Source organism: Haemorhous mexicanus, chromosome 17 (genome assembly GCF_027477595.1).
Source record: "Haemorhous mexicanus isolate bHaeMex1 chromosome 17, bHaeMex1.pri, whole genome shotgun sequence".
NCBI classification, from domain to species: Eukaryota; Metazoa; Chordata; class Aves; order Passeriformes; family Fringillidae; genus Haemorhous; species Haemorhous mexicanus.
This window is the reverse complement of record NC_082357.1, coordinates 4057632-4071877: the sequence shown is the minus strand read 5'-3', so window position 1 is coordinate 4071877 and position 14246 is coordinate 4057632. Positions and strand designations below refer to the sequence as shown.

General features: G+C 40.8%; 1 protein-coding gene across 31 annotated transcripts in view; it reads right to left on the bottom strand.

The window, feature by feature from the left end:
* RBFOX1 (RNA binding fox-1 homolog 1) overlaps positions 1-14246 on the bottom strand; it is a 1186796-nt gene that overhangs the window by 354280 nt on the left and 818270 nt on the right. For 25 of the 31 annotated variants that reach the window (XM_059861581.1, XM_059861546.1, XM_059861544.1 and 22 more), the window contains one exon: positions 13639-13680. The exons of the other annotated variants lie outside the window; for them this stretch is intronic. In XM_059861581.1, coding sequence (XP_059717564.1) covers positions 13639-13680 — 42 coding nt within the window. The remainder of the gene's footprint in view (positions 1-13638; positions 13681-14246) is intronic. 31 annotated transcript variants of the gene reach the window in all.

Sequence of the window (14246 nt, the reverse complement as noted above, 5' to 3'; positions counted from 1 at the left end):
AACTGCTGGGGTGCTTCTTGCACAAGCACTGGCTGTGTTTAACAATCAGGAACTCACACTTTACACACTGGATTCCCCAGCCAGGAACACAAAGCGATGGTCTGGCAGTGGCATCAGCCTGGAAACAACAACTGTCCTCAGAATCTTCTGCTGCTCATTCTCAAGGAAATCAGAGACTGTTTGAGGAGTTCTAATGGCACCATCACATAGAGAAAAGGAAGCTGTGAGGCTGCTCTTTAATAAATCAATGCCTCTTTGGCTGCCTTCCAGACCACAAGAACACTTTGGGCATCTATGCCTGCCTTTCATTTTGTGACTTGTAGGACCCTCTCCATCATCTTGATGTCTGCAGATTTTCTCCATTGCCCTTTTTCTTTTTTTGGCTCCTACCATGAGACTCACAGAACTTGTGCCTTTAATAGGTCTCAGACTATGTTTTTCCAGAAACACTTGACATTTTCTGAAACCTGATATTTGTGCATTAAAGACAAATAAGTAGTGAGACAATAATTAAGGCTGCATCAGTGCTTTGCTAAAAAAATGCAACATGCTGCATGCACATGCACGGCCAAATGGTTCTGACTTTGAGAAGTGGCCTCAAATCACTTTGACACCACTTCAAAAATACTGGGAAATTTCTGCCCACCAGCCCAAACCCTGAGAGGGAACCCAGGGCATGCCAGGAGACAAAATGAGATGCAGAGTGCTTTCAGGAAGTTTGGCAGAGGGAATGTCTTCCTGGAATCCTGGAGCACCACACATCTGAGAACGGGTGGGAATGCAGCTATCCATGGTCTGCTCTGGAAGCTTCAAAGCACCAAGACTCATTTCTAGGATTTCTTTAAACAGGACATGGTGGGTTTTGAAGAACAGGTGTTTCTAGAAGAAATGCAGCACAACTCTAGAGGAGTTGTAGTTGAGCAGCTGGTAAATGCACACAGCACAGCTCCAAGAACACTCTGGGACAGAAGGTTGTGACAACACCTGATAACCAGGTCACTATAGCACTTCCAATGTCCCCACAGTAGGAACATTTTTCTCCTCATCTTAAAAAATATATTGGGTGTATCCAGCTTCTTGCCAAAGGTCAGATCCAGAAAGGTTTTCCCTGCATGTTTCAAGCAGTACAAATCATGTCAGTGTTCTGCTTCCAGACCCACTTGCACAGCCACCACCAGGCCAGAAAACCAGGCAATCATCAAACCAACCAAACTTCACATTCCCCCACTGCCTTCCAGCACTTCAGCAATTCCTTCAGCAAACCAAAGCTGGATTGCCTGAATATTCATTCTCACAATTGAAAAGTTCACTTCTCATACAGTTCTTCTGCCTGAAATCAAAATACATCCCCTCCCCTTCCAAGAGCTGCCAGTCCTTCCTGTTATTAAATTGATTGTACATTAGAGATGCTGTGTTTGCCTCAGACACTCTCCATTAGGAGGGATCCAGCCTGTGCACTAAATATTTAATTGGTGTTCTGAGATGCTCTGAATCTATGTATTTTCTATTTTCCTAGGGGGTTTATGGTTCACATCAGTTGGATACTCCTTTCCCAGCAACAAAATGCAAAGTTCACTATTTCCAACAGCAAATGCACAGGTACTGACACTGAGAAAAACAAAATTACACCCTGTTCTGAAAGCAGTGACATTCTGGAAATATAACCTCTGTCTCAAACCAAAATGTGGATTCTTCTGCTAGTACAGGATGATAAGTCTTTGTGCCTGTGTGAAAAGTGAGATTTTTTTCTTTTCCCCCCCTCAGGAGGGAAATTCTGCAGTAGCATCACAAGGAGTGGTTGTTCCTCCCTTTCCTGTTCCACCTTCCATCAGAGACAAATCACCAACACAACACCCTGGTGCAGCCCAGGGCTGGTGCTCAGCTCTGGAGCACTTCCCAGACAAAAGGTGGGTGGCACTTGCACAGAGCCTAAAAGAGCAGCAGCAAGGGATAGAGCAAACACCTGCTGCTCCTGTTTTCAGGAAAGCACACACCTGAGGAGCAGGAAAAAACACCTGCTGCTCCTGTTTTCAGGAAAGCACACACCTGAGGAGCAGGAAAAAACACCTGCTGCTCCTGTTTTCAGGAAAGCACACACCTGAGGAGCACACCTGTGGGCACAGAGCTGGGGACAGCCTCGATGTCCCTTCTCTCTGGGACTGCATCAGGCTCAGCTGGGCTCCCCCACAGAGGAAATTGCCAAATGCTGGTCAAAGGCATCACAGCACTTGGTGCTTTTCACTGAGCCAGGCCTTGCTGAACCACAGCATCCTGGCAAACTGAGCTTTGCAAGTAAACAGTATTTCAGAAGATGATTTGATTGTTCTTCCCTTTAACATGAAACGTGCCAGTATGACAAAAGAGCAATCCCCACCCAGAGTGGGGGACCCTGCTTCTGTTGAGTATCTGTCTCCTAAGAACAGGTTACACTCAGAGCACAGGGCTAACAAGCAGGGCTTGTTTTCCATCCTGGCCTGCACTTCAAGGGAGGGAATTCTTGTCAGGCAGGGAGGCTCTGAGCTGCAGGATCAGGTTGCACAAAGCCCATCTGGCCTCTCCCAGGTGATGTTTGGTGCTCTCCTCTGAGCCCTGATCGAGGATGCTCTGTTCTGAGTGAGTCTCCACGTTCACTCAACTGAATTAAACCATTCTGTAGCTGTGCAAATCCAAACACTGAGGTCAGGGAGCACCAACACCTAATTAAACATTAAGTTCTCTTTGCCTGACATACACCTTTTAAGACTATTTCTATGTTCCAAATTCCAACAATTTTACATTCTTTCCTCCACCTGGCCAAGGGAAGGCACTCCCAGGGCCTCCAGCAGGAGCCTGAGTGCTCCACATGATGCATTTCAAGTGCATCAACACCATGCCTTAGCGCCAGCAGCACAGCAAATAAACAGTGCAAGCATTTGGGTGGGGTTCAGCTCTGAAAAACACACAGGAACATCAACCTGGTTTTGGTATTTACTGGAATAACACCAAAAATCTTTGTTTCAATGGATTTCCTCTAGGTTGTATTGCCACCCTGATGGTAGTATAATTACAGATACACACTCACTGACCTTCTTTCTCTTTTTAATAACTTCAGTGTTTGCCAGCACTTTCAAAATAAAGCTTGGATGATTTGGAATAAGACATGGAAATATATTTCCATTAATCAATTTGAAAAAAAATATTTTTTTTCTTTTCCTTTCAACCTTTTTAAAATAAAAGCCAATGTTTTTCATGTCATTATATATTTGGTATGATATAAGCCACAGAGTTCTCTAAAAATTGCAAAAGCCTGAGATTTAAATGTAAACCTAATACCATTATGCATTATTTTGGTGTCTCTAATACATTTTCAAAGAAATTAGTGAAAAAAAAACCTCTTTAAAATTTTTGTCTCGGAATTATAATTTTAACAAACTGAATAGAATATGGGAGACTAATTGTTTTCAGCCATTAGATCTGGTTTTCAAACCAGAAGGAACTGCATGGCCATGCTAGCACACTATGATTGCTCTGTTCTGATGTCAACATGTGAAAAAAAAACCCAAAAATTTGCATACAAACGAGTTGAGAAAAGTTTTGATATAGTTTTAATACTGATTAATATTAAAAATGTTTTACTTTCTCTCAGCATAAAATAGAGACTCTGGATACAAGATCTTTCCTAACTGAAAGAAACCCCCACGATCCCACAGTGGACTCCTCATTTCCAGCTGAGCATATGACTGGGAAGGTGCCCAGCACCCAAGACCTGCACATTAAAAGAGTTAAGGAAAAATGTGATTGTTAAGTGAATTTATGGGGTTTTTTTCCTAGATTTACAGCTGTTTGTTTGGTTTTATTTTTTTTTTTAATCTGTGTTTAAAGATGGAAGAGAATAGTAAATAATTAGAGTACCAGACCTTTAATGTATTTTGGACTATTATCATCCAAGCAAACTTAAAAAAAATCCTAATTTCAAATTCAAATTAAATGATAGCTACAATTAGATTTTAAATATCTGCACTAGTGGAAGCAGGAGTGTAAATGAGGTATGAGATATCCTGGATTTGGCAGCCTAATAATTGAGCCAAAACTTTAAAAAATAAACTACCTTTTCAAAGATCATGCTGCCAGGTTTTTCCTTGGGCACTGTGGCAGTATCACATGAAAATTCCTGGGAGATTTCATCCAAAAAACGGAAAATGCCAGTTAGTGTCAAGAAAAAAAGAACAAGGGGGGAGTTAAATTATCAAAAGGCTGGATTTGGTTTTTCCAGTGCCTACAGGTTTTAGATGTAAATGTACCAGCACAAAGTATGTGCCTGGAATTCTCAGTGAGGAGAATGTTTACAGTACCTTTATGGGAAGTAGGAAACAGATGATTGGTTATCTGCATCACAGAAAGGCCCTCACCATCATCTGATCATGAAAAATTGTGGGAATAAAACAGGAGATTAATGCAATCTACCCTAAAATTCCCAGGCTGTGTGTTAAGTAAGAAAAGGTACACCAGAAATCAAAGATGTATCTGAACCATAAAGTATGTGGGGCAAAGGCAGTATCTTACTCCTTGCTTGTAAAGTGCCTGTAATTTATGGTGCCATATAAATGATTTTTAACAATGATGAAAACAGTTGTAGAAAGCAGCAGTTCAGAGGGGGGGGAAAAAAAAGAAAAAAAGGAGAAATGAGCTGATAGCATATGAAGCAATCTACTGCACATAGGGAAAGCCAAGCAAAAGGTAATAAAACTATTCATTATGTGCTCTTAGGAGGGCAGCTGCTCTCAAGCACCAAAGTGACCTTGAGATGAACACCACTTCTTTCACTTTCAGTGTTGTACTCAAAGAGATGTTAAGAATCCAAAGGCAGAGCTAACTACTGCATGAAAGGGAAATGCTGGAAATTGAACTTGTGAGCACTGAGTGCATCTGGATTTTTGCCCATTACCTATGAATAACAGCCTGTGTGGCATTTGATTGCATGCTTGGGATACACCTGTCTCCACTCCTTCACAGGAAGGGCTCAAATTTCTGGTATTAGTGCAGCATAGAAAATGCCTGGGATCTGATGCACTTTGGTTTTATATCTCCCTCTCCCTGCCTAAGCCACACTGTCTTTAAAGAAAACAGAGGTGATCAAAGCTCCAAAATACACAACAGCACACAGATGTGGGGGAAAAACATTCCTGAAACAAGGTCAGCTTCTCCCAGGGGTGAGAAACAACAGAGATGCTAAAAATCAGCAGAGCATTTTTGGCTTTCTCGACTTCCTGGCTCATAAAATGGATCCTCCAGATACCGTGCCACAAATATGAAAATACCAGATCAGGATTTCTCCCATTTCCCATCAGTTTGTCCCCCAGTACCTGCTGATGTTGGTGATTGCCTCAAGCAAGGGGCAGGACCTTGAACCTGCTCCCCCTCTCCAGCCTGTCCAGGCCCACACAGGAAAAGTGTGAGACTCTGGAAATTACACTTTTTTCCTAAACAATTTTTTTTTCTGCAAGCCTTTGTGAAAAAAAGAAAAATTAATTGACTAAAGGTGTTTTTAAAATTCTGTGCTTCACTTGTCCTCCAACACCAAGTATAGCCCCTTCTTGAGCCCAGAACTTCAGGATTGTCAGCTTGATAAAACATAAATTTTGTGTTTGGTGTAGCTTCTTTTTACTCCTCTATCCTGCTTCCTGGGGAGGAGGTTTGTTTTGGGATTTTGTACCAAGAAAGCCATTCCTGTTGAACACAAAGACTTGGCTTTCAGGACAAGTTGGGCTCTTTCTGCAGAATAAAACAGATCACACTAACAGTTCACTTTTTCTTACTATTAAAAAAGTTGAGACTAAGAACAAATACAGACTACTAAGAACAAACACAGACTTCTAAAATCCTGGCCTACCCAAAAGCAAGATTTCACTCTTTGTCCAACAGTGTGGTGCATGTGCATGTCAACCACAAGTCAGAAGGACTGGACCCTTAAATGTATTTACATATATGTATAATATAAATACATATTAGCATATTAGCATATATATTTGCATTTTATATTAATAAAATTAATATTAATATTGATTCATATATTTCTGGGGGTTTTTAGGTGAATTTATTTCTCCTTGTAATTTTGGTGCCTTGAAAAAAATTGGCAGCTACTTAAAAAAGCATAATGAAATGTTTTTGTAGAGTAGTACACCTGACCATTTTAAACAAGTAAAATTTTAGAAAGATTTTACAGAACAGAAAAAGACCATAAACATCCAAACAAGGACATGATAGCCATATTAAAATAAATACTCCTTCATTCTCTCTACTTGAAAGAATACTGGCTAAAGAAGTCAATGTGGCTCAGTGAATATTTGTCCCTATAATACCACATTGTTTGGATTGTTCATGTAAATTTGTTTGGGTTTTTTTTCCAGCTCTTACCATATTTTCAATGCCTTTCCTGTTCCCTTTAAAAATCTTGTTGCTCAGTCTGTACTTTTATATATGAGTAAATGAGAAGAGAAATCCACCCTGCAGAATGACCAAAGAAGGTGTTAAAAACACAACCCAACTACCTGCAGCTGGAAAGCCTTTCCTGGGTTGTCACTTTTTTTCACCCAAGTGCAAAAGAAAAGTAAGTAAATAGTTCAAGCCAACAGCACTACCCATGCAAAGCCCCACAACCCCCACCCAAGCCAGAAAGGCCTCATGGAAACACCCAGGGGAAAACAAAAAAAAAAAAACCACAGCAATCCAAAACTTGCAAAAAAACCCAAGTCAACCAAGAAAAAACAAAAATACCAAAAAAACTCCAAACAAACAAACAAAAAAAAAAAAAACCCCTAAACCCACAAACCCTCCAAACTGCACTGTAAACTAGATAGCATTTCCTGCTTGAATTAGGTGTGACACTAAAGAGATCATGATCTTTGCCAGTCAAATTGCCTCAGCAACAGCAGAGGTTGAAATAATAAGTCAGGATAGTATAAACACTGTTAAAGCTGTGCACTCAAAGGTCTGGTTTCCAGATGATCAAAGAGAAACTACAAAAGCTGTGGGGAAAAAAAGAGTTCCCTCTCAACAAACACAAACTAAGCAAGAGAACCTTTCTTCTTTTCTAGGCCAGCATCCCTGCTCCCAGCGAGTGCTCTGCATCAGGAGCTGCGTGCAGTCACTGCACAAAGTCTGAGCCTAAAGTTGCTGTTCTGAGTGCAGAAGCTGCTCCCAAACCCAGACTGTGTCCAGGACTGGGCACTGCTGAGTGCAGGAGCTGCTCCCAAACCCAGACTGGGTCCAGGACTGGGCACTGCTGAGTGCAGAAGCTGCTCCCAAACCCAGACTGGGTCCAGGACTGGGCATTGCTCATGTTTGTGCAGCAGGAGGAAGAAAGCACTGGAATATTGATTTATCTTATCCTGGGTACTCACTCAGTAGCCCTTAAACTATCTTAACATATTACCTTCTGTCCTTTGATAAATTTTCCACTTCCTGAACCCTCCTTACCCTTGGTGAACTATTCCCTGTCCCTGATTTCTGTGCACAGATATAAGTTTAAACACACATTGAGGGGCTGCTGAATTCCATACAAAGTCACCCAAACCAGACAGGTACTTAGTGCAAACATTGCTTCAGCCTCACCAAAAATTCCTGTAGTCCTTCAGTTCCAGCAATTATGAAGCACCACACAGAGAAAATCCTTGACTGGGCAAAAATCAAAGTTGAATTCAAAAGAAAGTGGTGCTAGAACAGCAGAAAAGCCTCTGCCTGCTGGTCTCAGAGAGAGATGCCAAAACAACACCAGGACAGCAATGGAAAGTTTTCTGAATAGCATTCCATCAGGATCAGAGTCAGGACATTACCTAAAGGCCTCTTAACTATTCCTGAAAGAATTCAAAGCAGCCTGAAGTGAGTGGCACCACTACTGAACAAAGTGCAGCAAACCCTTCATTCTCCTGGTCCAAGGGCCCATTAGCAGTTAGCATAGGAAGAGAACAGAACCCTTGTGGTGAGAGGCCGTGGCACTAGAAACATGAACCTCAACAGTTTTCACTACCTTGCTATCGTTTTTAGTTGCAATAATACTGAGCAGCAAATTGGAGTTTTATACAGTAACGTTATGAGCTACTATAGTTGGGAGGGCTCTTAAAATTTAGCAGAACTGCCAGGCGAGACTGCAATTGAAATTTACATTTTTTCGAGTTGCCTTTTTTTGGCACATGTTTATTTCAAGCTAAGTTAAAATTTAAATGAAATCACATCCCTACAATTAACCTTTCTCTCCAGTCTTTTTTAGATCTCATTTCCAACATTTTTTTTTTTCCTGAGCTCTGATGTGCATTACTCGCTATGGAACCTCTGGGAATAGAGTTGGTAAGACACTGAGTGAGAATTTTCCAAATTCATTCCATGTCAATGTGTAATACAAATCAGGAACCAAAAATACATCTCCTTGTTGATCTCACCTACCTGTATATTTCCACCTACACCCACAGGGAGGAAGAACAGAGCTCACTGCAAGGATATCTACAGGAACTACAGCAGGATCACTCTGAGCCACCTGTCTGGCCCATCTAATGCCACGCATGTGAATTCCCAAGGAAAGGATGCCCAGCAAACACACTGGGCTGACCACATTTAGTAGTTCTCTCCCCTTTGAGCCCCTTTGCCTTTGAGGCACATGTAATACTTGGTAGTTCCAGATAACTCTTCCAGGCAAAACACACACTTTTACAATTGCAGACCAAGAGGTTTTCAGAGGAAAGGCAAAAAGTGACATTTTTATTCCTGGCCAGAACCAGCTGGCCTGTTTTGCAGAAATGCTCTGAGTTACACGTTGCTCTCTGGTGACATGACATCAGTGGCTCACCAAACAAGCTCATAGCCATTTCCTTGCCCCCTGTCCAGTGTGGGAAGGGGTGGATGGAGAGCAGAGGTTCTTGGCCAGCCACCAGGTATGTACTGCCCTGCAATCACCCTGAGTCATTTCAGAAAACCCTCGAGATAATATCTACTTAACAAATCACTTCCACTCTGATTCTCTTCTTCTCTCCAGGTGTTTGTTTGGTTTTGCTCAGCTCAAATTGATTAAAAAATTAGTGTCTGTCACTGAATGACAGGGTAATTCCTCAGCGCATCAGAGGAACACTGGACACAAAAATATCAATGGACTGTTTTTAATCACTGGAGAAAGCTAATGCCACAACAATGAGCTTCAAAAAGTTTATTTTAAAGTTTCCAAGAGCCCTCATCAATATAGCTGAACACATTACAAACCTAATAAATTAATGCACTGAATAAAGGCAGAAATAAAGATAAATACTGTGGGATCAGTGTTGCTTAAAAATTATGCTGGGCATCACTGCATTTGCTTTTGTTTTCTCTCTACCTGGTGTAACTTTGATACATTTTTTTGCAGCATGTTGCAGTTTATTTCATTTACCATATAAGAGACAAGAAAAACAGAACAATATAGAATGCAAAACTTCTGTCTCGTTGAAAATTAGAAGAGTATAAAACCATAGAAGTTGCTATTAAATACAAGGTGACAGTAAGAGCCTGCCCTGCCTGTATTTCAGACCAGAGAAGAAACTCTGGCTGCATATAATGCATCTTGATAATAAGCACATGTGAAAGAAGCTGTTAATTAGAGCAACAACTGGGTCACTTAGAATTTTACATCAAGGAAGCTAATCACACCATTTACCATTAGACCTCATTGGTATTCACAGGAACATTTTTAAAGCCTCCCAACATTAGAGTTGAAAACTGCTGCCTGCCCACCTTGGAGAGCTCATCTGGTGTTGCTGCAGCAGGACCAAAAGCCTTCTCTTCCACAGCACAACTCATGGAGCTCATTTTAAACAGTTAGACTGAATTAATCATGCAAAAGAATAAATGGTGAGTTGAAGGTTGGGTAACTTAAAGCTCTGTAGGCTGTGATAAAAAACTACCACCCTAGGTTGAAGTCAGACCAGCAAGGAAGGTTCAGTGGGAACAGCAGACAGACTTCTGAGCTGGCACTGCCCTTATTTATAGCTTTATGTTCTCCAAATCATCTCTGCTTAGGGCTCAGGTCCCAATTTTCTTCACAGCCTTAAATAACCTGCACCATGTGTGTTTCAAAGTCTGTTTTTCAGACTGAAATACAAGCAGAAAAGCACTTTTAAACGATTCTGAGCAAGCTGTGAGCTCTGTGTCTTTACAGGTCATTTCTGATGCATCAGAATGCCAACCACACACAGGCACCAGTGAGCAGCAAGGGGCAACAGGAGAGAGCCGGAGAGGAGGAGAGGCTGTGACTGTCCAAAAAGAGATTTAGAAACAGGACTGGATGACACAAAACACAATGAAGGGGAATAAAGAGCATCAGTATTTTCTTTAAAGGAAACACTGATGAAGTGCAGAGTGTGGAGGGAGATGGGGAAAGCAATACTGATGAGTCAAGATGCCTTTAAAAACACACTTTTTTCTTTTTAGTGTAACTTGATTTAAGTAACACCAGATTAGAGAGCAAAAGGGCATTAAGAAACATGAAAATAATTATTATTCGAGGCAGCACATTGTAACGAAAATCACTGCCAAGAGAAAGTAAAATTTGAAAAATGGCATTGATGCTTTTTTTTTTAAATCAAATGGAAATTCACCAAAGTTAGGTTATGTTATTTTTTCCAAATGGAATAAAAAAAAAAAAACGCAACCAGCCTTGATAGAGATAAAATTCCCATAGTTTTTGTATAATTTCTGATTTAAATCAATCACGTATAGACATTTATGTTTACCTGGGGACTGTACCTGGGGCAAATAAGTTACACATTTGTGGTTGTTGTGCAGTTCAAATATTGAGTAGAAAAGGTTTAAAATGCCCAGGCTTCATTAATTATTAGGATTATCATTCATTATAAATATAATGTCTATTGCCAGAGGCTCTAATATCAATGAGAGTCATGACTCTAAATGCTTTATTCCACAACAGTGACATGCTGCTTTGCATTTAGAATTTACAAGGCAGAGAAACAGATAAGAGGTGAGAAATGTCTGAGGAAATTATTTCAGGCAAACTTAGATATTTCTTTCTATAGACACCCAACTGATGCCTTAAGTTTTAGCTTTTGTATTTTCTAGACTCTGTGCTGCCTTAGTGGGTGACTCCGAACCCACATAAAGTGTTCGCAAGTTCTCCTCAAAGCTCAGTCACACAAAACAATCCTTTCCAGCTTGGATTGCAGAATCCTTTTCCAGTTTGGATTCCAGGATCCTTGGCTCCTGTCCCCAGAACCAAGGACACCAATTGAGGAGAGCAGTCTGGGAGGATGGGACTGCATAACCTGGAGCTGTAATTGGACAATGAACCCCAATATGGAAATGGACCAAAACTTACAAAAGTGTGAGAACTTGTGACTCAGAGTCCATCTTGGGCAGAGCTTTGGCCAGGCTCTTGCACTGCCCAAGGTGTATCCTGTGAAGGCCTTTAATAAATCCCTAATTTATTCCTTTAACTCTGTCTACTGTCTGTTCTAGGTAGCCTCTCAAGGCATCATAATAACTAATTATCTATTTACACTAATATGTTTTTTAAAAGCCTTGCTTTTGAAACTTTCTTATGACTCTTAGACTAAGGAATTACTAGAGAACAAAAAAAGGAGAGTAGCAGATATTTTCATCTTAGACTTAACAAGCAAGTAGGAGATTTTCTATCATTTTAATTGTATTTTTAGCTGACCTAACGATCATCTGGTTGACTTGGTTTAAAAAAACAACAGGATGTTGGAATTTGGTCGGTTTAATCCCATTTCCTTGTTCTGTTTCAATTCTTTGAGCTGGGATAAAGCACCACTTTTTGTGAAGAGACTGCCTCACATCCAAGCACTCATGGCAGGTCACAAACCCCAAAAGGAAACACTGCAGGCCTGCAAAACCTGATTCAGGCCAGGAAACATTTCTTTAACAGCACTGCTCAGTTAGGGAGCCAACCTAAGAGTGGCAGAATGGTCAAGTGGTACCCCCATGGTGCTCAAAGTACAACCTGTCCAGACAGTGCATTTAAATTTCAGTGTGACCCTTTGTCACAGCAGATCAGCTCTGAAAGCCATGGGGGATCTCTGGGGCAGGAGCAGAGTTTACACCAGAGACTGTGTTTAGTGCAACAGGAACATCAGAGGAGTCGTGGAAGAAGATGCAGCTAGATTTAGTAGGTTACAGACGTGGCTTTGTCTGTAGGTGTCACATTTTGCTCTGCCACGGAGGCACCCCAAGCACTGAGCTCATTGTTAGACATAAACATGCGATACTGGAAGAGAAAGACACATCAAAGTTTCACTGCACCACATCTTATCCACTGCTTTGAAAAAGCACACAAATTTGCTTGAAGAAAGAGCTCATTGCATCCTCAAGAGATATTTTAAAACAATATTTTCTTCATTCAAGGGTGAAAATGAAAACAATAAAAAGAAATGAACTCTTTCTTTGTTCTCAAGGCACTGCTACCTCTTGGAAAGCTTGTCCTTCAGGTGCTATTGCAATATTTTAGCTCTGACAGCTGCTCTGCTGAGACATGACTACTGATAAAACAAATCTTTGGCACTCCAGCTCCAGTACAATGCAATGCAGTCAGGTGGCAGCAAGAAAAGAATTGAGGACAGTATGTGATGCATTGTTCTTACTTGTTTACCAAAAATCCCAATACAAGTGTGGTGAGGACCAGCTGAAGCATCTAGATATGTTGATGGAGTTAATCTAAAGAATGGCTGGATGAGCAAGAACACTGCATAATGTACTTTAGGACAAGTATATTCTTTATACTTGCAAGTCATGCAGGCACTGCTGATGCTTAGTAAACAGCAAACAAGCAAATAAAAACATGCTTTTTCTATTTCCAGCAATATTTTTGTTGGTATAGAAACTCACCCTTCCTTCAGGCTTTCCTCTCCCTCTCTACTTGCACGTGGGATTTCAAGTGAACACTCATCATGTGCTATCAATAAATGTGGGTCTATTAGGCAACACTCAGATGACCAAAAGCTTTGGTTGGTTGGGTTTTTGTGGTTTTGTTTGGTTTTTTTTTAGGTAATGAAGGCTCTTATACTTCCCAAACAAATACTAGAATCAATCAAGAAATATTGCAATGGAAGAGCACCTTCAGGGATCTGCAGCAGAGACTAAAGGCTGTTTAACACAGTCACTGTACTAGAGGAAAAGTGGAAAACTGGAGAGGCCAGCAGCCTGGGCTCAGGAGCTCCATCTCCTTCCAGATGGTACACAACCAACAGACACTGAAATGACAGCTCCTCACAGCCCTGCCACTGCTTCCTCTCTGAAATGACACAGTATAAAATCACAGAATCATCTCTTCTTGCTGCAACCAGCCTGAGTGGAGCAAGTCTGGGAAGCACAGTGACCCTGGGCACAGCTGGGGCTGCACAGGAGGAGCTCACTGAGTGTCAGGGGTCCCACCAAGAGGCAAAGATTTTTACTGAAGATTTTACTGCCAAATCTCACAACTTTACATTAAAAAAAAACTCCTGCATCTATCTAGCTCCTTTATACTGAAAGATGTACAAAATTTAACAACAAGCAACAAGTGAACTAAATATGCTCCTCTTAAATTAAGTAATTAATCTGTCAATAGCACAGACTAAATTCTGCTTATGTTTTAAAAAAACAGAACATTTTGCAAATCATTGCACTTACCCTTAGCTGTTCTCTTTCACAACTCATCTGTTGTTTTGAACTCTAAGGGAAGGAAAAAAAAAAGCCAAAATAATTTTGAAAGCATAACATTCTTGCCACAACAAAGCTGCTAATCTGTCAAACACGTATAAATATTGGAAATGCAGCCCTTTAGCTAAAGACAATATTGTCCTGGGCATCCACACAGAATCATTATTGCAAAAAAATTTTTTTTCCAATTTATATTTTAAATGAAATTTATACCAGAACTCACTACAAAGCTGAAGTAGAAAAGAATATTGTTTCGATTTTAAACACCTGATTGGCAGCCCAACTCAGGAAGAAGCTTTCCTCCTGTGTGTCCTATCATAAGTCTGTTGTATTTGTGAATATCCCACTACTTCTATATGTGAAAAACTCACAGCACATCAGGAATAAAGATACAGAAGCCTCAAATAAGTGATAAAACACTTTCCTATGAGAACATCCAGCTCTAATCCAGTGTAAAAGTCGCTCTGAAGATTATTTGATTCCACAGCATATGTTCGGTTTTTTCCCATGCTGCTCTTTGTGCCCTGTCAGGTTTACAAGAAGCACTGCTCAGAGTGTGAGAGCTGCTGGCTGAGCAG